Here is a 22,084-nt window from a genome sequence, read left to right as displayed (position 1 = left end):
CCCCATCAGAAACGTTTCCCACTTGCTTTCACAGACATTATGAAGTACACAGCAAGCAGCCACAACAATGAGAATATTGCTTTCACTGAGGTCTAACCTAGTCAATAAACTCCTAAAGCATCCCTTTAAATGGCCAAAGGCACATTCCACCACCATTCTGAACTTGCTCAACCTAAGGTTAAACTGCTCTTTACTACTCTCCAGGCTGCCTGTGTATGGCTGCATGTGCCATGAGAACAAGGGGGAGGTTGAGTCTTCCATGATAACTATTGGCACCTACATATCTCTAATGGTAATTTTTCGGTCTGGGATGAAAGTTCCATCTTGCAGCTTTCTAAAGAGACAGGAGTTCCTAAAGATGTGTGCATCATGCACCTTTCCTAACCATCCCATTTTGATGTTGATGAAACAGCCCTTATGATCCAACAGCACCTGCAACACCAGTGAGAAGTTCCCTTTGTGGTTCTACTTGGGGGCAACATGCACAGAGCACTGTGCTGGACACACATACACACACACACAGTGCTCTGCTGGAGAGCACATGCACAAACACAAACACACACACACACACAACACATGCTTGATATGCTTGTATATGTATATCCCAACCTCTGATTTCCATTCCATGCATCTGACAAAATGTTTTTTACCTATGAAATCTTATGTCCAAATAAATTTGTTAGTCTATAAGGTGCCACAGGACTCCTCATTGGTTTTGGGACCAGAATAGGCATTCCACCTTGTCAAGAGGATTGACTGCTGCCAGCATATGCCAATTGCGCCACTCAATGGTTTCATGCCTGTCTGTGTTCATGGCCTCTTCAAATTCTTCCTTGCCCTGGTGGCTTCTGGGTAGGCTCTGGATAAACCACTGCATACGGTAGAAGGTAGAAGCTGAACAGGAACCAAGCTTGTCTGGCTATGGCATCTGGATGGATAACCAGTGAAAAAAAGTGTGCGATAAAATTGCTTGTGGTTGCTTTCAACTGGGTGGGAAAAGGAGATGAGTGCAGCACTGGAGGTTGATGACATGTACCCAGAACCAACCGCTGCAATGTTTTTGTCCCATCAGGCACTGGAAACCTAACCCAATATGCAAAGGGGAGGCAGGAACTATGGGATGGCTACCCACAGTGCATTGCTGTCAAAGTCCAACATAGCATGCTACAGGGGACATACTCCATCGACCTCATGCACCCAGTGAGGACATGCACCTTCTACTTTGTAATTCGGGTGCTAAAAAAAAAAAACCACCATAATGAAATCAACCTACTTTTTAGTGTAGACATATCCACAGTTATGAAAGTTAACAGGTGGTAGGATTTCAAGAAGCAGGGATTGGCTGACAGCATCAAAGGCTAATGAGAGGTCAGTGAGAATGAGGATGGAGTAAGCAACCTAGGATCGGACCAGGAGATAATTGGAAACTTTAGTAAAGCAGTTTCAGTGAAGCAGAGAGAACGGAAGCCAGACTTGGAGGAACTAAGGATGGAGTTGGAGAAGAGGAACTCAGTGAAGTACTGAAAAATGGTGTGTTCAGTTAATTTGGAGGTGGAGCAGAAAAGGGAAATTGACTTATGGTTGGAGAAGCAGGTGGGGCCCACTGTGGGTTTTGGTTTATTTTTTTCTTAAAATGGGGGAATATGATCTTGTATTGTGAAGTTAATGAACTTGAGGATAGTGAAAGGTTTTTCTTACTAAGGAATTGCAGTCAGTCTTTATTGGGCAGCAAGCAACGGAATATTCACATTTTTTGACAAAATGAATAGCATCTTCCCTCTCCTACACAGGATACAAACTAAGTGCATTACAACTAATGTGCTTTATTCTTTTTTCATTTTAAGACATGCATGCTAGCGAATGTCTGATGAGAGCCTCTTTAGATATGAAGGTTTTTATTATTTCAGTGAAGGTCTGCTCTGAAAAGTCAGTCTATATAACCATTACTGATCTCTCAATGATTCCATATCAGTTTTTCTCCATTTACAAGAAAATATTGCTTTCCAGGATAGGTTCCTGTAACCAGTCGGACACAATCCCCCTCCTTCACTGGCATCTAGCTGACTGGACATACTCCTCTGCTTTCTCCTTTCCCCTACCTCTCTTAGTTACAATTTATGTTAAGCTCTGTATCATATCTTTGGTATGTTAACCTAAAGTATTTACATTAGGTCCTTTTAGTATGTCAAGCAATCCAATTTATTATAGGTTTCTGGTTACTTACCTAGAAATCATATTGTTCATGAATATGCATGTATCCTGTGGAATGCGTGTGAGGTGTGAATGAGAAATACCCAACCAAAAAGGCAGGTTAGGATCGGTGACCTTTTAAGGCAGACAAAGACCCTGCAAAGACCTTGAGAAGCGGACAGAAAATCTCTCTCTCTCTCTCTCTCTTTCTCTCAACAAACTGTAACATCACAGCAGAAACCTGGGACTGGCCCAGAGAAGTAAAGCCTCCTGCAGATCCGAAGGGATCTCCCAAGGAACATCATGGTCGAGTCTCCAGGAAGCTGACACCTGGCCAGCACTCCAGCCACTAGCGAAATCAAAAGTAATCTACACCTCACTTGCAGCCTACCTCCAAACTGCCGGCATGAATGCGATGTGTGTGTGTGAGTATCACCTTACTCTTAAGAATCTGTACCAACAAACAACCCTAAAAGCAATACTGCTTCAGCCCACTCATTCTCTGGATTTGTTCCTCAGCAGAGTTCCTTCAAAGTAATGCATCATTACCACAAAGAACAAAGTCTATAGGGCATATTCTGTCCCTATTACAATTGTCCTAGCAATCTATCACATAATAAGGAAAGGTTATGGTGTGGAGGTACAACCTGCCTGCTCCATCCACACCCAAAGCCTTGTGATCTCTTATACTAGAAAGATCGCTCCTTCACACTTGACAACACTTCCATACCTTATGAAAATACTACAGATCTACCCTGCATTGCTCGGGTCTTTAACTGAAGTAAATTTGAGTGGGAAATAAATGAAAAATGTACATGCTGTGTTTGAATGCTTATATATTAAAAAAAATTGAAGGCTAGTACGAAGGTTCGGAGGTGAGGAGGAACATGGGGTGAGTGGCGTAGGACAATGGGTTGGGAGATGTGTAGGGACTCAAGACAAAGGGTGGGGGCTCAGGGCTGGGGGTTGGAGTGCAGAAGTCAAGGCAGGTAGGAGGTACAAGACTCAGGGCAGGGGCTTCAAGGTGAGGGGTAGCGCTGGGTAGCGCTGCTCTGGTGGAGACTACTCCCAGGGTGCGGGGTCAGCACTCCCCAGCCAGTGGCTCCTCCCAAGTGGCTGAGGCTATGCTCCCCAGATGGCAGCTCCTCCCAGGATGGGGTAATCTGGGCCTGCACATGTGTTGGATGGGGTCTAGGTCTCTGTGGGCTTGTCTTGGCCTCCAGCTGCCCCCCCCCCCCCAGCCTGCAGCCTGATTAGAGGGGCAGAACTCTGGGGGGGGGGGACAGCCTGCTGCTTCCCTCCTGGCCTGCAGTTGCTCCAAGGGGGGGCCTTGCTTGGGGCAGTGCCCACCTCCCGTCCTGTAGCCTGTTGGGGAGGAAGCGCTCGAGCCCTCCAGCTGCTCCCCCACCCTGCAGTTGGTCTGGGGGGCAATGCTTTGGGGCTACCCACGGCCTTCAGCAACACTTTCTATCCTGCAGACTGTAGGCTGTCTTGGGGGTGGGGAGGGCGAGGTTCCAGGGATTGTCCCTGGCTTGCAATGCTCCCCCCTGCCAACACAGCCTGCAGGCCAGGCTCTGGTGGCTGCCTCCCTCTAGTGACCCACTCCAAGCAGCATGCAGGTTGTCTGTTGGGCTAGGCTCTGTGACATCTGTCCCACCTCCAGCTGCCCCCAGTGGCCTGCAGACTGACTGAGGGTCAAGGGGGGATGAGATTCCATGGGCTAGCCCCAGCCTCCAGCAGACCCCCTCCATGCAGTCTGGGGACTGCCCTCCCCTCCAGTACTTTCCCCACCCCATGGCTTATAGGCTCTCCATGGGTAGTGGGGAAGGTTCTGAGTTTGGGGCAGAAAAGCTACTATCCTGGTCTGGTGGCAGAGAAAACAGTGGAGTCTTGGTGCTGCAGCTGCCCATAGTGGCCGCTTTCAGTATCTTGTCCCTCCTCTCTGTGCCCCTCCCTCTCCCTGCCCCCTCCCTTTCCATGATATGGGAAACAGTCCCATTCCCGGTACTTTGCATTTTCCAGACACAACCAAATCCTGACCTTAGTTTAAGTTAGGGTAAGACTAGAGGAAAGTGCATATCAAATTTGGCGGTCGTAGCTCTTACAGTTTAGGAGGAGTTCTTGAACAAATGGACAAACAGAAGTACAGAGGCACTCTAATATATATATATATGGAAGATTATTGAACCAAATTTTATGACTGATTTTTCTCCACAAGAGGATGTGTGTTCCTCCTGAAAATGAGTGTGTCTGTGCAATGTGCACAACAGAAGAATATGTTTCCTCAGTGGGGGACAGAAGTGGGACCTCCCAAGAAAGGTGTATAGCCACATTTCATGACATACAGAGGGCATGTGTGTATGACTCCTCTTTTCCCAAGCAAAAGAATATGTGTATTTCATCATTTTTTCATGCAGGTAGTATGGGGCTGTGTTTCTCTATCCTCTCCCCCCAGTAAAGAGGGGTATGGTTTATGAATACATTGTAGGTTGCAGGTCAGACTACTGTAATCTAGGTGGATTGGCTATAGTTTCCTCCCCACAAGATATATTAACTATAAAATTATTTAATGTATGGCCAAGGATGGCTGAGGTTATTTTAAAATTAAATAAATTGTTACATATAGTGCCACCTAGTAGCTGAATGGTTTAATACTGTTCAGTGTTCCCACAGTACATCTGTGATGTGCCTTCCCATGCCTCCCCCCCCCCCCCCAGCAGTGAGTATGTGTGTGCATGTGTAACCACCACCAGGGGGATTTGAACCCAGACCTCTGAAGCAGAATATAGGCGCTGTAGAGGTCTCTTGATTTTAACTGTTGTTGTGGTCTAGGTACCACTTGCATTGCTCAGTAACCACACAAGTGCCTCTCCACAGAGGGCAATATGTGTGTATGCCTCTGACAGAGAGGCATACTGTGGGGTAGGAGGAAGCAGTGTTCGGATTTTTGGGGGTGTGCATCCCACACGGGATTCTGTGCATGTATGTGCCCCCAGAAGAGCACTGTGTCTGTGTTCATGTGCCTCAAGCAGAGCAATATGTGTGTATAAATGTGCCCCCCAACAGAGTACCATGTGTATACGTGTGCCCCTGCACAGCGCTGTGTGTGTGTATTTACATATGTCCCTAGCAGATTGCTCTGTGTGTGTTCTTGGGTGAGCACTTTATGTGAGTGTATGTGTGAAAGCAGATCACTGTGTGTGTATGTGCGCCCACAGGAGAGTGCTTGGTGTGTGTGTTTGTGTATAAGAGTGTCCGGACAAAGATGTGTGTGTACGCACGTGTGTGTGTACGCACATGTGTCTGCGTATGTGTGTGCTCCCAGCAGAGTGCTGTGTGTGTACGCTCCCGGCAGAGCGCTGTGTGTGTGTTTGTGTATGTATGCTCCCGGCAGAGTGCTGTGTGTGTGTTTGTGTATGTATGCTCCCGGCAGAGTGCTGTGTGTGTGTTTGTGTGTGTATGCTCCCGGCAGAGCGCTGTGTGTGTGTTTGTGTGTGTATGTTCCCGGCAGAGTGCTGTGTGTGTGTTTGTGTATGTATGCTCCCGGCAGAGTGCTGTGTGTGTGTTTGTGTGTGTATGCTCCCGGCAGAGTGCTGTGTGTGTGTTTGTGTGTGTATGCTCCCGGCAGAGCGCTGTGTGTGTGTGTGTGCTCCCGGCCGAGTGCTGTCTGTGTGTGTGTGTGTGTGTGTGTGTGCTCCCGGCAGAGTGCTGTGTGTGTGTGTGTGTGTGTGTGTGTGTGTGTGTGTGCGCTCCCGGCCGAGTGCTGTGTGTGTGTGTGTGTGTGTGTGTGTGTGTGCTCCCGGCAGGTGCTGTGTGTGTGTGTGTGTGTGTGTGTGCTCCCGGCCGAGTGCTGTGTGTGTGTGTGTGTGTGTGTGTGCTCCCGGCAGAGTGCTGTGTGTGTGTGTGTGCGCTCCTGGCAGAGTGTGTGTGTGTGTGTGTGTGTGTGTGTGTGTGTGTGTGTGTGTGTGCTCCCGGCAGAGCGGAGTGTGTGTGTGTGCTCCCGGCAGAGCGGAGTGTGTGTGTGTGTGTGTGTGTGTGTGTGTGTGTGTGTGTGCTCCCGGCAGAGCGCTGTGTGTGTGTGTGTGTGTGTGCTCCCGGCAGAGTGCTGTGTGTGTGTGTGTGTGTGTGTGTGTGCTCCCGGCAGAGTGCTGTGTGTGTGTGTGTGCTCCCGGCAGAGTGCTGTGTGTGTGTGTGTGTGTGCGCGCGCGCGCTCCCGGCAGAGTGCTGTGTGTGTGTGTGTGTGTGCTCCCGGCAGAGCGCTGTGTGTGTGTGTGTGTGTGTGTGTGTGCGCGCGCGCTCCCGGCAGAGCGCTGTGTGTGTGTGTGTGTGTGCGCGCTCCCGGCAGAGCGCTGTGTGTGTGTGTGTGTGTGTGTGTGTGTGCTCCCGGCAGAGCGCTGTGTGTGTGTGTGTGTGTGTGTGTGTGTGTGTGCTCCCGGCAGAGCGCTGTGTGTGTGTGTGTGTGTGTGTGCTCCCGGCAGAGCGCTGTGTGTGTGTGTGTGTGTGTGTGCTCCCGGCAGAGCGCTGTGTGTGTGTGTGTGTGTGTGTGTGTGTGTGTGTGTGTGTGCTCCCGGCAGAGCGCTGTGTGTGTGTGTGTGTGTGTGTGTGTGTGTGTGTGTGTGTGTGCGCTCCCGGCAGAGCGCTGTGTGTGTGTGTGTGCTCCCGGCAGAGCGCTGTGTGTGTGTGTGTGTGTGTGTGTGTGTGTGTGTGTGCACGTTCCCGGCAGAGCGCTGTGTGTGTGTGTGTGTGTGTGTGTGTGTGTGTGCGCGCTCCCGGCAGAGCGCTGTGTGTGTGTGTGTGTGTGTGCTCCCGGCAGAGTGCTGTGTGTGTGTGTGTGTGTGTGTGTGTGCGCGCTCCCGGCAGAGTGCTGTGTGTGTGTGTGTGTGTGTGCTCCCGGCAGAGTGCTGTGTGTGTGTGTGTGTGTGTGTGTGTGTGTGTGTGTGTGTGCGCGCTCCCGGCAGAGTGCTGTGTGTGTGTGTGTGTGTGTGCTCCCGGCAGAGTGCTGTGTGTGTGTGTGTGTGTGTGTGTGTGTGTGTGCGCGCTCCCGGCAGAGTGCTGTGTGTGTGTGTGTGTGTGTGTGCTCCCGGCAGAGTGCTGTGTGTGTGTGTGTGTGTGTGTGTGTGTGTGTGTGTGTGCGCGCTCCCGGCAGAGTGCTGTGTGTGTGTGTGTGTGTGTGCTCCCGGCAGAGTGCTGTGTGTGTGTGTGTGTGTGTGCTCCCAGCAGAGTGCTGTGTGTGTGTGTGTGTGTGTGTGTGCGCGCTCCCGGCAGAGTGCTGTGTGTGTGTGTGTGTGTGTGTGTGTGTGCGCGCGCTCCCGGCAGAGTGCTGTGTGTGTGTGTGTGTGTGTGCTCCCGGCAGAGTGCTGTGTGTGTGTGTGTGTGTGTGTGTGTGTGTGTGTGTGCGCGCTCCCGGCAGAGTGCTGTGTGTGTGTGTGTGTGTGTGCTCCCGGCAGAGTGCTGTGTGTGTGTGTGTGTGTGTGTGTGTGTGTGTGTGCGCGCTCCCGGCAGAGTGCTGTGTGTGTGTGTGTGTGTGTGTGTGCTCCCGGCAGAGTGCTGTGTGTGTGTGTGTGTGTGTGCTCCCAGCAGAGTGCTGTGTGTGTGTGTGTGTGTGTGTGTGCGCGCTCCCGGCAGAGTGCTGTGTGTGTGTGTGTGTGTGTGTGTGTGTGTGTGTGCGCGCGCTCCCGGCAGAGTGCTGTGTGTGTGTGTGTGTGTGTGCTCCCGGCAGAGTGCTGTGTGTGTGTGTGTGTGTGTGCTCCCGGCAGAGTGCTGTGTGTGTGTGTGTGTGTGTGCTCCCGGCAGAGCGCTGTGTGTGTGTGTGTGTGTGTGCTCCCGGCAGAGTGCTGTGTGTGTGTGTGTGTGTGTGCTCCCGGCAGAGTGCTGTGTGTGTGTGTGTGTGTGTGCTCCCGGCAGAGTGCTGTGTGTGTGTGTGTGTGTGTGCTCCCGGCAGAGTGCTGTGTGTGTGTGTGTGTGTGTGTGCTCCCGGCAGAGTGCTGTGTGTGTGTGTGTGTGTGTGTGAGAGCGCCCCACCCCCAGCCCAGCCTGCGGGTGCAGTTCCCGCTCCGGGCACTAGGGGCTCCCAGGCGCGGCGCTGCCATTGTTGCTGCGGGCGGCATGGAGGGGGAGAGCACCTCGGCCCTGCTCTCCGGCTTCGTCTTCGGGGCCCTGGCCTTCCAGCACCTCAACGCCGCCTCGGACACTGTGAGCGCCCGGCCCGGGGCCAGAGCCAGGGCGCGGGAAGGGGGCTGGGTGCGATGGGGAGGCCTGGGGGGCAAGGGGGGGCCGGTCTCTGGGGGGCTGGGTGCGATGGGGAGATTGAGCATAAAAAGCAGCTGCCCCCCCCCTTCCGAAATTTCTCCTGGCGCGGGAGCCGCTTCTCTCTCCTGGTGTCACTGACTCCCTCCCCCTGCTCCCCTGCGCTGCCCGCCTGACTCCAGCCCTGCTCTCGCTGGTTGCGCTTCCACAGCCCTCCCCCTGTGCAAACAGGTTGCACCTCTCGACCCACACACTGTAGGGACCTGAGGGTGCCAGAGCAGAGGATTTGCCGAACCCCAGGAGGTTAATATTATCGAGCAGCATTCCCGACACTTCCACTGCTTCCTGGGCTGTTCAGAGGACATTTAGGCTGTGTCTAGACTGCAAGCCTCTTTCGAAAGAGGCTTTTTCGAAAGATACTTTTGAAAAAGCCTCTTTCGAAAAATGCAGGACAATGTAGCACTTTAAAGACTAACAAGATGGTTTATTAGATGATGAGCTTTCGTGGGCCAGAAGTGGGTCTGGCCCACGAAAGCTCATCATCTAATAAACCATCTTGTTAGTCTTTAAAGTGCTACATTCATTGTCCTGCATTTTGTTTCAGCTACCCCAGACTAACACGGCTACATCTCTACCACTATTCTTTCGAAAAAGAGCATCTAGACTGCAAGCGGAACTTTCGAAAAAGCAAGCCGCTTTTCCGAAAGGCAGTCTGGAGGCTCTCTTTTGAAAAACCCCTGTTTGCATTCAAGAACGCCTTTTTTCGAAAGAGCGCTTTCGAAAAAAGGCGTTCTTCCTCGTAAAATGAGGTTTACCGCCGTCGAAAGAAAAGCCGCGTTCTTTCGATTTAATTTCGAAAGAACGCGGCTGCAGTCTAGACACAGGTGAAGTTTTTTCGGAAAAAGGCTACTTTTTCGGAAAAAAACCCTGAGTCTGGACACAGCCTTAGGGATAACTTAGAGCAAAATAACAGCACACAGCACGGAGAGTCAGGGCCGGTGGCCATAAACATACTTTATGGGACTGTGGGAAACTTGGCCACAATCATGATAAATGGACATCCAGCTAACTAAAATCATGGCAGACCACAGATGTTGCCAGACCAGGGAGTGCCAGACTAGAGTGGTTCGGCCTGTAATAGGTCCAGACCTACTGCCTTCCTCTGTTGACCACTTCCCCCGGGGGCAGAGGTGTGTAAAAGGGGCAGAAATCTTTTGGAGAATTGATTTCATGGCACTTTTAAAAATGTATCGCTTTGTGGTTTTGCTCTCTGTTTCAAGGAGTTATTTACAACATGCCCCCTTTAAAAAAAATCTCCCTCGCTTCAAATGGCACCACTATTTGAAAGCTTATATAGGTGGTAGTAGCAAATATGTGGTTAAAGAAAGGTGTGCTCCAATCCTGTAAATTGATCAATATTGGCAGATTCTTGCACCCATGCAGAATGTTGATGATCTAACTACATGGATGTGATTGCAGATCAGGGTTTAAGTTATTTCCAGTAGTGCAACATTCCCCCACCTCCAAAATTACACATTTGAGGTGAAATGTGTTTTATTTCTGGGGGGAAATACATGAAATGCTTTTCTTCCCAGGTCTTAGTTTTGATGATCTTGGTCCTAAGTGAAGATAAGGCAAAATACAATTTAACAAAAAGTTTAGTCCATGATCCTGAAAGTTTCTTCATACTGACAGACCCTCTCCTCATACAGATCTTTGGACATTGATCTCAGTGTGGTTCTGCTCACATGAAAGAATATGGCCATTCAGATATGGGGATTGTTTTGGAAATGGAGTTACTTGGAAAATTGTTTACAGAGCTGATACAATTTATGATTTTTCACTACATTTTAAACTACAGTCATAGATATCAAGAGCCACTTACACTTCTATTTTGGCATTATACATCCCATCTAGTTTTAATTTTTTTAAAACAGAGTCTTTTGTATTAAAACCCCTTTTATTGCAATATTAGTATGTAGAATTTAAGTACACTAATGTCAGGAAGTTGATGTCTTTCAAAACTGTAACTCAGCTACATTGTATGTGTGGTGCAAAAGTAGCATTTTCTATTTCTGCAGAGTATGTTATAGAATATTTGTTAAGAGCTAGCCAAACTTTTAGGTCCAAGTCTGACAGGCTGTCATTAAAGCTAAGTAAGTCCTCATGGCATTCAGTTTTTAAAAAAGGAAGCATAACAGGTAAAAAAAACAAGCAAAAAATAATACATATATTATCCAATTTTTCTCCTCTCATATTGTGTATTTAAATACAAAATACTATCCTCCCCGCATCTTTACAGCTTTTTATTCTTGTGAAATGTTTCTTTTTTAGCTATTTATTTTTTATTTCTGCTCTCTCTCCTTCCTAGATGTTTTTGCTGAGCTTAAGGAGAAGTAGTGCATTTTGGGAAAGTAATTTCCCCCCCACTAGTTGTGGTTTTTTCTGTTGTGCCTTGACTGCACTACAGCTTGTGGCAGTAAATCATATGGAGGAAATTATTGCAGACCACAGTAAATAAAGGACACTGCTAAAAGAGCAAGAGAAAGCTAACACAGATGCTTGTTGCGGTAAATTATTTTTGTAAATTGTAGAATTCCTGTCTCCAACTGTTTGTTCTCCAGGTGCTAGAGTGTAGATTTTTTTAAAATATTGTCAATAAAATCAATATTTCTAATGCCTTTTTTCTTTGTTTGCTCCCCCTATAAAGGAAGGCTTCCTTCTTGGAGAAGTAAAAGGTGAAGCCAAGAACAGCATTACTGATTCTCAGATGGATGATGTTGAAGTTATTTATACAATTGGTGAGTCTACTCTTGATTTCAGTGGGGCAGTGTATATATTTAAATACCTTACTGAAGGTGTGTCAGTCTGGCAACAAAGATCTTATTGAATCTTATAACATTGCTGTATTTATCATTGTATAAGCTGATCTTTCATGTCCTTTTACTTTTTGAAATTTTTACAAAATTATTAATGTAACAAAATATTTTATCTAATAGTTCTAAACATGGAAACAAAATACGAGTTTATATTTTCTTGTATACATCTTCTATACCAAACAGGCACATTAAACTCCTTTGCCTGTGACTCCTTCTGTTGCCTTCAATAAGTCACCTAACCCCCTTTGGACCAAGTTCAGCCCTGGGGAAGTTTGGCATGATTTTGAATTCCATGAAGTTCAGCTCATTTAAACCAGGGGCGTTTGGACCTTTTTGTCTTATGTAAAATAGGTGTGCTACTTACTTTTCTCAAAAGGTGTTGTGAAGATTAATTCATAGATAGAGGTATATAAAATCATGAGTGGTGTGGAGAGGGCCGATAAAGAAAAGTTATTTATTAATTCCCTAAATAAAAGAACTAGAGGACACCAAATTAAATTAATGGGGAGCAGGTTTAAAACTAATAAAAGAAAGTTCTTCTTCACACAGCGTGTAGTCAACCTGTGGAACTCCTTGCCAGAGGAGGCTGTGAAGGCTAGGACTATAATAGAGTTTAAAGAGAAGCTAGATAATTTCATGGAGGTTAGGTCCATAAAAGCCAGGGGATAAAATGGTGTCCTTGGCCTCTGTCTGTCAGAGGCTGGAGAGGGATGGCAGGAGACGAATCGCTTGATCATTGTCTTCGGTTCACCCTCTCTGGGGCACCTGGTGCTGGCCATTGTCGATAGACAGGATACTGGGCTAGATGGACCTTTGGTCTGACCCAGTACGGCCATTCTTATGTTCTTAACATTTAAGTGCCTTGAAGATGAAAAGTGTTTAAGTGTCAAAGACTTTTATCATCAGACACCACAGGTGGGCGAGGTCTCTCTTGGAGCAACTTCTGTTGGTGTGGAAGAGACAAGTTTTTGAGCTTACACAGAGCTCTCCTTCAGGTTTTATTATTGAGCAGGCTTTCGGATATTTCCCACTTGAAGTTTGTTTAAAAACAAATTTCTGTAGCGATATTAAGTGTCAGAAAGTTGTCTGAAATTTTGTATGAACCTTTGAGGGGAAAAAATGAATGTACTAGAAGCTGACCCTTTAGAACACATTGTTCGAATATAATGTTAAAAAGTGAGTGCTAGTCCCCTTTGCAATGTGTACTACTGTGGGAAAATTTGGACAAAGCGGGTTTTGCATTTAGCTCTGAATGTTGAGAAGTTAATTGTAGCAGTGAGTTCCATATTCAGTTGCTCCTGTGAAAGCTCTGCCTAAAGAATGAGCCTCCCAGTTCTAGTGCTTTCTTCACTGGAATACAGCTGGTATGTGAGGATGTAGACGAGAGAGAGAGAGAATCTCTTTTACATAGTTAGGATCAATTCCATGCAGGACATTGAAAATCAGGAGAGAAGCTTTGGACTGAATTATATATTTGGAAAACATCTAAATTATTAAGAGCACTGCAGTAATATAAACAATAGCTTCTCATTTATGAAACACCTATATTCTTGCACACAAGTTTAACTGTAAGAATAATTCTGATGCTGAGTGCAGAGCCCACAGTCACCCCCTGGGAGCAGTGCCACCAGTCACTGTTGGCCTAGCTGCCAGGGAGGTAGCTTTGCTGCCACAGCAAAGCCTCCTCCTCAGGAACAGAGTGGTCAGCCCTTGCCTTCCTGGCTGCCAGGGAGATGGCTTCCTTGCCCTGCTGCAGCAAAGTTGCCTCCCCCTGGAACAGGCTGAGTATAACCAAGACCATTACCTGATATGCATCAGCCTATTAGTTAAATGATTATTTGGTTAAACTCCCTTGATAAAATGCTAACTGCTGAGGAGGGCATAGGAAATAAAGATTGCAGAAGAATGAGAGTGCTGAGTACATGTAGCCAGAGTAATATGTTGTTTTTCTTTCAGATATACAAAAGCATATTCCATGCTATCAGCTTTTCAGGTTAGTATAACTACCTATGTGTGTATAAAATTAAATGATTATTTTCTACTACAGTTAAGTTCATGTCCTATGGGTGAAGAAGTAACATAACTAGTGGTGAATGACACATCACATCCTCCAAATGCCATAGATACAAAATGCCTATGTATCTATTTGATGCAATACTATTAATTTTAAACCCTTTTTATTAGATGTAGGCTGTGTGCATATATAAATACATATACTGCCCATGTTATGAACTATAGAACATGGTCTGCACTAAGCACACTATGCAACTTTCCTGAGACTCACTCTAAAATTAAAAATGGCTCAATTAAAAAAATCAACCTCTTCCCATAGGTGTGGAATTTTCCCCCCAGAATCACACTGGCTCAGGTCAGTATTTGACCATAGCCCAGTAACAGTTTTAAGGTCAGATATCTTATGACCCTCAGGGATAGAAGTGAAACCATTAAAGCTTTGTACCATAGGAAAGGGGAAGATATCAACTTACCAAGTTACAGTTCACACACTTCTAATTGTAGAAGATTCTTAGATAACTGGCATTAAATGTGTTGTATATAAAATCTATTTTAGGTAATTTTTATAGGTTTTAAAAATAGTCATTTTTCTTGTTTTTCCTTGGCATGTACAGTTGGACTGGCAGTAGCAAGGTTCACAGGCAAAGGGATACAAAAAAAAGTTAATAAAATTGGACTTAAAAATGTTTTATAATAAAAATGATGTGGCCTATACAGAATACATTGTAATGTAGTATGAAGGTTGTATTGACATTCATTTAGGATTACTACAGGTATACCACAATGGATGCTGCAGAGAAACATAGCTGACTCCACATCATACAATACATCCAGTCCATATTCATGTTGATGACATTTTCAAGCCTCACAACACCATTACTGACTTTCTTTGGCCTGGTTCAGCAAAAGTCTTTAAGCATGTAAAAAATTCATCCAAACATTCTATTAAAATATTTAAACCTGTGTGTCACATTCTAGGTGTAATCCAGACCAGCAAGATTGTGTCACCTTTTATCCTGTAACCTTGGATGCCTCAGAGCATGTTGCTGTTGTAGCTTCCAACCTGGGATCTTTGCAAACAGCCTAATGGCATGCAGGTCACACTCTGTGGGTGTGTCTAGACTATATGCCTCCTTCGACGGAGGCATGTAGATTAGCCAGATCGGAAGAGGGAAATGAAGCCGCGATTAAAATAATCGCGGCTTCATTTAAATTTAAATGGCTGCCCCGATCTGCCGATCAGCTGTTTGTCGGCAGATCGGGGGAGTCTGGACGCGATGCCCCGACAAAGAAGCCTTTCTTCATCGACACAGGTAAACCTGGTTTCACGAGGCTTACCTGTGTCGATGAAGAAAGGCTTCTTTGTCGGGGCATCGCGTCCAGACTCCCCCGATCTGCCGACAAACAGCTGATCGGCAGATCGGGGCAGCCATTTAAATTTAAATGAAGCCGCGATTATTTTAATCGCGGCTTCATTTCCCTCTTCCGATCTGGCTAATCTACATGCCTCCGTCGAAGGAGGCATGTAGTCTAGACACACCCTGTGTGTCTGCATATAGCTATAGATCTGATCCAACAGCTTGTCAGTAACAGCTGAGTCACACTCTGGCTTCGACCAACTTCGGTTACTACTTCCATGGTGGCCACAACACGTTCTTAGTTCCAGATGCAAAGTGCTCCACTTAGGAAGGAACAATCAGTTTCACACATACAGAATGGGAAGTAAAATGCAGGACAATGTAGCACTTTAAAGACTAACAAGATGGTTTATTAGATGATGAGCTTTCGTGGGCCAGACCCACTTCCTCAGACCACTTCCTTTGATCTGAGGAAGTGGGTCTGGCCCACGAAAGCTCATCATCTAATAAACCATCTTGTTAGTCTTTAAAGTGCTACATTGTCCTGCATTTTGCTTCAGCTACCCCAGACTAACACGGCTACATCTCTACCACTATTCTACAGAATGGGAAGTGATTGTCTAGGAAGGAGTATTGCAGAAAGGGGCCTAGAAGTCATAGTGGACCACAAGTTAAACATGAGTTAACAGTGTGGCACTTTTGCAAAAAAAGCAAACATGATTCTGGGATGCATTAACAGGAGTGTTTTGAGCAAAGCATGAGAAGTCATTCTTTTGCACTACTCTGTGCTGATTAGGTCCCAGTTGGAGTATTGTGTCCAGTTCTGGGTACCATATTTCAACAAAGATGTGGAGAAATTGGAGAAGGTCCAGAGAAGAGCAACAACGGTGATTAAAGGTCTAGAAGACATGACCTGTGAGGGAAGACTGAAATAATTGGGCTTGTTTAGTTTAGCAAAGAGAAGACTGAGATGACACGAGAGACATGATAGCAGTTTTCAAGTATCTAAAAAGTTGTTAAAGGGAGGAGGGAGAAAAATTGTTCTCCTGGGCCTCTGATGATAGGACAAGAAGCAATGGGTTTGAATTTCAACAAGAGAGGTTTAGTTTAGACATTAGGAAACATTTCCTGTCAAGGAGGTTAAACACTGGAATAAATTGCTTAGGAAGGTTGTGGAATCTCCATCACTGGAGATGTTGAAGAGCAGGTTAGATAGACATCTGTCAGGGATCATCTAGGCAGCGTTTGGTCCTGCTGTGAGGGCAGGGGACTGGACTCGATGACCTCTTGAGGTCCCTTCCAGTTCTAGGAGTCTGTGATTCTATGATTTTCCCCAAAACATGTGTTCTGCACTATCCAGCCCTCTCCTCAACAGTTCATATATTAGAAGTCCATTGCCATTATGAGGAGTCAATGTGCAACAGTTTATTTTAACTGGAGCTACCAAAATAGATCATTTTAAACACAACACTGTATAATACTTAGAAATTTTAAATGAGTACAAGCATAAGACAATGTCAGAAATGATCAAAAGAGAAATAAAGATAAAACACTTTTTAGTAGCTAAATCTTAACCAGCTAGTTTGGCTCAAGATAAAATCCTTACCACATGTTCCCAGCAACATTGCTGACCAAATTCTCAGGCCAGCAACTCCCCAAAAGTCAAAGCACTTGTCCCTTTCTCTTTTTAGGTAAGAAAGACAGACAACTTTTGCTGTGTTTTTGCCCTTTTCATAGTCCATTCACCCTTTGAAATGCATTTTCCTGAGGGTTATCCCTGGATAAAGTTCATTCTATCTGTAAAGATGAAGATATAGTGTCTCATAGTGAAAGATATTCCCTGCAACTGTTGTCTGTTCAAATGCAGATCAATCTGTTCGTGCCCTCATTCTTTGCCACTTGACCGCTGATTGTCAGTCAGCTTTGATGACAGTTCTCTAGAGGCATCAGTTAGTCCTTTGTCTTTGAGAAACCAGTTTACCCACTCCCCAGATTTGTCTGGTAAACACATAGTCATAAATTCAGCTTATGTTCATAATGACAAATTGCATTTCATATAAACATTGCACAAGAATATTGATTATCAGTGTGTTAACTTTTAAATGATACCTAAATAGTCATATTTTTCACAAAAATAACACTCGTATGTGGGGTGTGACTTTTGGTCACACTGTTCTTAAATGATTCACTATAGCTGTATTTGGAATGTAATTAATGGATGCCATTATTTGATATTATCACTTTTAAACAGGCCTATATTTTTTAAAATATTGGTAAGTGTAAACAAGAAAATCAGGGTCTACTGGGAAGTAGGGGTGTAAGGACTATTCGACTGCTCGCTCCCCACCCATTGCTGCCTCTGTATTAGAAGCAGCAAGGGAGGGAAGCTGGTGCTGGAAGAGGGGGGAGGCACAGTCGCAGGGTCCCAGCAGCAGCACTTACTATATTTAAAGTGCAGAACTGCAGCAGGAGCATCCCCCCCTTATCGACTAATCAAGTAGTCAATGGAAATTCCATCGACTATTCAATTAGTCATTTAACATATAGTTAATGTCCCAACTGGGAAGGTGTTTCACACTAGACTTTGGGGAGTTCTCATAACATTTAATCAGTTTGAAATGAGGGAGCTTCTAGATTATTTTAAGAAGTTACTTTGGAACAGTATCCCCTGACCCTTCTAATGATCTTTTCTAGCTTTTATAACTCTGCAGGTGAACTGAATGAGCCTGCACTGAAGAAAATGTTATCAGGTTGCAAAAAGGTATTTTATTTTTTTTAAATAATCCATACTCTGGGGTTTTATTTAGGCTTTTATTTATGCTGGCTATGTAATTGCTATGTTGACTCATATTTTAGTTATTAATTTCATTCCATAATTTCATTTAGGCACTTACTCCCTTTTTTTTATCTTTTCAGACCATGACAAAAGTCTAAAATATACTGAAATTTGGTCCTCACAAAACACATCCCTTTTTTTAAAGGTTGGGGAACACTTATTCCCTCTTCTGTACTTCTATTGGATTTTTTCCCTCATCTCCCAAGTAAATAATTTAGATGTTGCAGTGAGATCCTGTGCCTGTGCCCTTTTCTGTATTGGATCAGAGAAGTGTTTTTCAAACAGCTCACTTAAAACACAGACAGTTGGATTTCAATTGATTGTAATATTCATATATGCTTTGGAAGAGTTTGCCCTTTCATTTACTGAATCAGATTGGTATTCTTTTGTCTGATTTTGATGAAAAATAAAATTTATATTTTATCAAACACTCTTGCTTCTGAAAAGAATATTTAAACAGGATAACACTGTAGCCTGTTAGGGAACAAGTATCTTGGTATAGGGCTAAGTTTGGAGTTAGATTAATGATTTTGGCATAAGCTTTGAAAGTGAACCAATTTTGATAGATTTATATTCTCAGCATGTGAGGGGTATGAAATGTTCTCAGTAAGGCCTCAATTCAGTAGATGTATAAGCATGAAGAATTTTAAATTAAACTACTTGTGTTTAAGTACTTTGCAGAATAGAGATGGTACTACTCATGTGTTTAAAGTCAAGCCTGTACTTAGTTTGCTGAATCAGGATCTACAATCTTAAAGAATTCCAGTTCAGTTCAGTGCTGACCCCTTTTCTGACTTTTTCCACACTAGTTGTATGTGTTGTGCAATTCTAGGGAATAGTAACACTGAAGATAATTTTTTTTTCCTACCCAGAATGTGATAGGCTGGTACAAATTCAGACGTAATACAGACCAAACAATGACATTCCGAGAGAGACTCCTTCACAGGAATTTACAGTCATACTTATCAAATCAGGGTCTTGTCTTTCTGTTACTAACTTCCAGTGTAACTACAGAAAGCTGTTCCACTTACAGATTAGAACATGCTTTGCATAGACCACAAGAGGGGTAAGTATCTCTCATTTGTTGTTCTCTCTCATTCTAGTGGGACACAGGGATATATGATACGCTGTTACTTATGTTACTACTCTTATTTTTCTAGTGATAGAGATGCAGCCGTGTTAGTCTGGTCTAGCTGAAACAAAAGATAGGACTATGTATAACTTTAAAGACTAACAAGATGGTTTATTAGGTGATGAGCTTTTGTGGGCCAGACCCACTTCCTCAGATCAATATGTGGAAGAAAATTGGCATGACCATATATACCAAAGTGATACAATAAAAAAAAAGTGAACACACATAAAATTGACTAATGAGATTTAAGAACAGAGGACGGGTGAGGGGGGAAGGTTAGTGTCTGTGAGGTAATGACATTAGGGGTGATAATTGGGAAGCTATCTTTGTTATGGTTGAGATAATTAGCATCTTTGTTAAGACCCATATGTAAAGTGTCAAATTTAAGCATGAATGACAGTTCTGAGACACTTCTTTGAAGTCTGGAGTTAAAATCTCTGAAGCAATATGCATGTTTTAATGTCATTGAGAGAATGGTCGGTCTGGTTAAAATGGCAAGCAACAGTTTTCTCTCTGTGAGAGAGCCTGATGTCTGTTTTATGTGCAGGGCTCAATAAATAATGCAATCTACTCGCCCGTGGCGAGTAGATTACAACTCGGAAGAGCCAGGTTCGGGCAATCTGCGCATGCGCAGAACGCTGGACAGCGCGGCTGGCGAGCAGGGCTCACCGCGGTTTGGCGAGTCCTGTTTATGTGCATTGATTCTTTGGTGAAGTGTCTGAGAAGTTTGTCCAATGTACATAGCAGACGGACACTTTATGCACATGATGGCATAAATTATATTTCTGGATGAACAGGAATATGTGTTCTTGATCTTGTAACTGGCATGGTTAGGTCCAATAATGGTGTCAGCAGAGTAAATATGTGGACAAAGCTGGCACCGGGGTTTGTTGCCAGGGGAAATTCCAGGGTTGGTATTAGTGTGGTATGTCCTGTGGTTGTTGGTAAGAATCATCCTGAGGTTAGGTGGTTGTCTATAGGAGACTATGGGTCTGTCTCCCAGAGCCTCTCGCAGGGTATTCTCCTGTTCCAGTATAGGCTGTAGTTTATTGATAATGCGTTGGATGGGTTTAAGTTGGGGGCTGTAGGTGATGACAAGTGGTGTTCTATTGTTGGTTTTCTTGAGTCTGTCTTGAAGTAGATGGTTTCTGGGTATTTGTCTGGCTCTTTCAATTTATTTTTTTATTTCTCCGGGTGAGTAATTGAGGTTTATAAATGCTTGGTAGAGATCCTGAAGTTTCTGGTCTCTGTCAGTGGGATTAGAGCAGATGCGATTGTATCTAAGGGCTTGGCTATAGATGATGGATCGTATGGTGTGTCCTGGATGGGAGCTGGAGGCATGTAGGTAACTGTAGGAGCCAGTGGGTTTTCTGTAGAGAGTGGTGTCTAATTTACCATTGGTGATTTGTACTGTGGTGTCCAGGAAATGGATCTCTTGTGTACAATGGTCCAGGCTGAGATTGATGGTGGGGTGTAGGTTGTTAAAGTCTCTGTGGAATGCGTCCAGTGGTTCTTGGCCATGGGTCCAGATCATAAAGATGTCATTGATGTAGTAGAACAAGAGGTAAAAGGGGACGGGATCTGAGGAAACGTTGTTCTAAGTCAGCCATAAAGATGTTAGTGTATTGTGGGGCCCGCATGCATGCTCATGGCCCGCGCCGTTTTGCTCACAGCCCTCAGCGCACTACGTCATATCCTGCACGTGCAGGCTGGGTCACACATAGCATCCCAGCCTACATGTGTTAGCAGCTAGTTGCTGAGCGCAGGCAGTGGCAGCGGCTCTGGGACCCAGGCATAAGGTTGGAGGGGGTGGGAGGAAAGATGCCTGGCTCTGGAGAAGGGGATCGGGTGGAGGCAGGGGGCAGTATGTATGGCATCTTGGATGTGGCGCAGCAGCTCTGGCTCCGGGACCCGAGCATAAGCTTGGGGGGGGGGATGAGGGGGATTGGTTTACAGCAGGGAGGGGAAGGGAAGGGGGATTGGGTTGCGCATGGAGTCCCGGCCAGATCATGCTCAAAGCTGGCCGCTCAGCGCACGTGCCCCAGCACCTGGATGGAGACGTGCAGCTGTAGCAGCGGCTCCTCAATCGGAGAATTAGGTTAGAGCGCAGGGAGGGGGATGAGGGTGTGTGTGCCTGGCTTTGGGGAAGGGGAGGAGAGTGGGATTTGGTTGGGGTGGGTGTGCCTGACTTTGGAGATGGGGAGAAGAGGGTGATTGGGTGGGGGGGGTGCCTGGCTTTGGGGAAGAGAAGGACAGGGGATTGGAGTAGAGCAGGGGGTGGGGTACCTGACTCTGGGGAAGGGAACTGGGTGAGATCAGGCTGCTCTTCCCCTCCCCTAAACAGCTGGCACGCTTCCTGCAATGCTGGGTATGTCGTACTACCAGGGACTTTCCCCCTGCTGCCTGCCTGTGCAGTGGGAATCCTGGGACTGCATGCCAACTCCAACTTCTCAGGAAGCACGTGGCTGTCATGGGGAGCAGAGAAGAGTGCGTGCTTCCTGAGAAGTTGGAGCTGGCATGTAGTCCTGGGACTCCACACACACCCTGCGCAGGCAGGCAGCAGGGGAAAGGAAGTCCCTGGTGGAGCGAGAGACCAGGCATTTCAGGAAGCACACCAGCTCTTTAGGGGAGGGGAAGAGCAACCCAGGTACTGGCCCCAGCTGTCTCTGTCCCTTCCTCCTAGACAGACCCCCCGCCCCCACAAGTACCCTGCTCCAGCACCCACTAGCATCCTGTCTGCTGCCCCCACCAGTTGGACCGTGTCCAGACTCAGGGGTTCTTTCGAAAAAAGTAGCCTTTTTTTGAAAGAACTTCCCCTGCGTCCAGACTCAAGCCGCGTTCTTTCGAAATTATTTCGAAAGAACGCGGCTTTTCTTTCGATGGCGGTAAACCTCAATTTACGAGGAAGAACGCCTTCTTTCGAAAGTTCCTCTTTCGAAAGAAGGCGTTCTTCAATGTAAAGAGGCCGTCTTCGAAAGAGAGCATCCAGACTCGCTGGGTGCTCTCTTTTGAAAAAGCGGATTTCTCTTTCGAAAGATCCACCTGCAGTCTAGACGCGATCTTTCGAAAGAGGCTCTTTCGAAAGATGCTTTCGAAAGAGCCTCTTTTGAAAGAAGCCTGCAGTCTAGACATAGCCTTGGGGCCACATTAATGAGGCTTGAGGGGTTGTTTATTTGCATCTCACTTGTGTGGCCCTGACTGACTTTTCTGTAGGTCAGTGACCTCTGACTCAAAACAGGTACCCTGCCTCTCTCATATATAAAGACAATGCTTAAACATTTTGTGTTTGACAATATTTTATTTAAAAATGAAGCCTGGCCAACAAACCCCCAATTGGGGCCAAGCCCCAATCTGGCCGCAGCATCATAACACTCCTGCACCCCCCCCCCCACCTCAAACCTGAGCCTATCATATACCCGAACCCCTTATC

General features: G+C 45.9%; 1 protein-coding gene across 2 annotated transcripts in view; it reads left to right on the top strand.

Moving 5' to 3' along the window:
- The first annotated feature begins 8,225 nt into the window (after positions 1–8,225).
- ABRAXAS1 (abraxas 1, BRCA1 A complex subunit) overlaps positions 8,226–22,084 on the top strand; it is a 24,819-nt gene continuing 10,960 nt past the window's right edge. The window contains exons 1-6 of one of the 2 annotated variants that reach the window (XM_075929510.1): positions 8,236–8,382; positions 10,808–11,006; positions 11,147–11,237; positions 13,272–13,308; positions 17,381–17,447; positions 18,395–18,588. In XM_075929510.1, the coding sequence (XP_075785625.1) occupies positions 10,995–11,006; positions 11,147–11,237; positions 13,272–13,308; positions 17,381–17,447; positions 18,395–18,588 (401 nt within the window). In that variant the 5' untranslated portion in view covers positions 8,236–8,382; positions 10,808–10,994. Of the gene's footprint in view, positions 8,383–10,807; positions 11,007–11,146; positions 11,238–13,271; positions 13,309–17,380; positions 17,448–18,394; positions 18,589–22,084 lie in introns of both variants that reach the window. The other variant, XM_075929509.1, reaches the window with a different exon arrangement.

Source organism: Pelodiscus sinensis, chromosome 5 (genome assembly GCF_049634645.1).
Source record: "Pelodiscus sinensis isolate JC-2024 chromosome 5, ASM4963464v1, whole genome shotgun sequence".
Taxonomy (NCBI): domain Eukaryota; kingdom Metazoa; phylum Chordata; order Testudines; family Trionychidae; genus Pelodiscus; species Pelodiscus sinensis.
The sequence above is the reverse complement of the archived record's forward strand: the minus strand, read 5'-3'. Positions and strand labels throughout refer to the sequence as shown.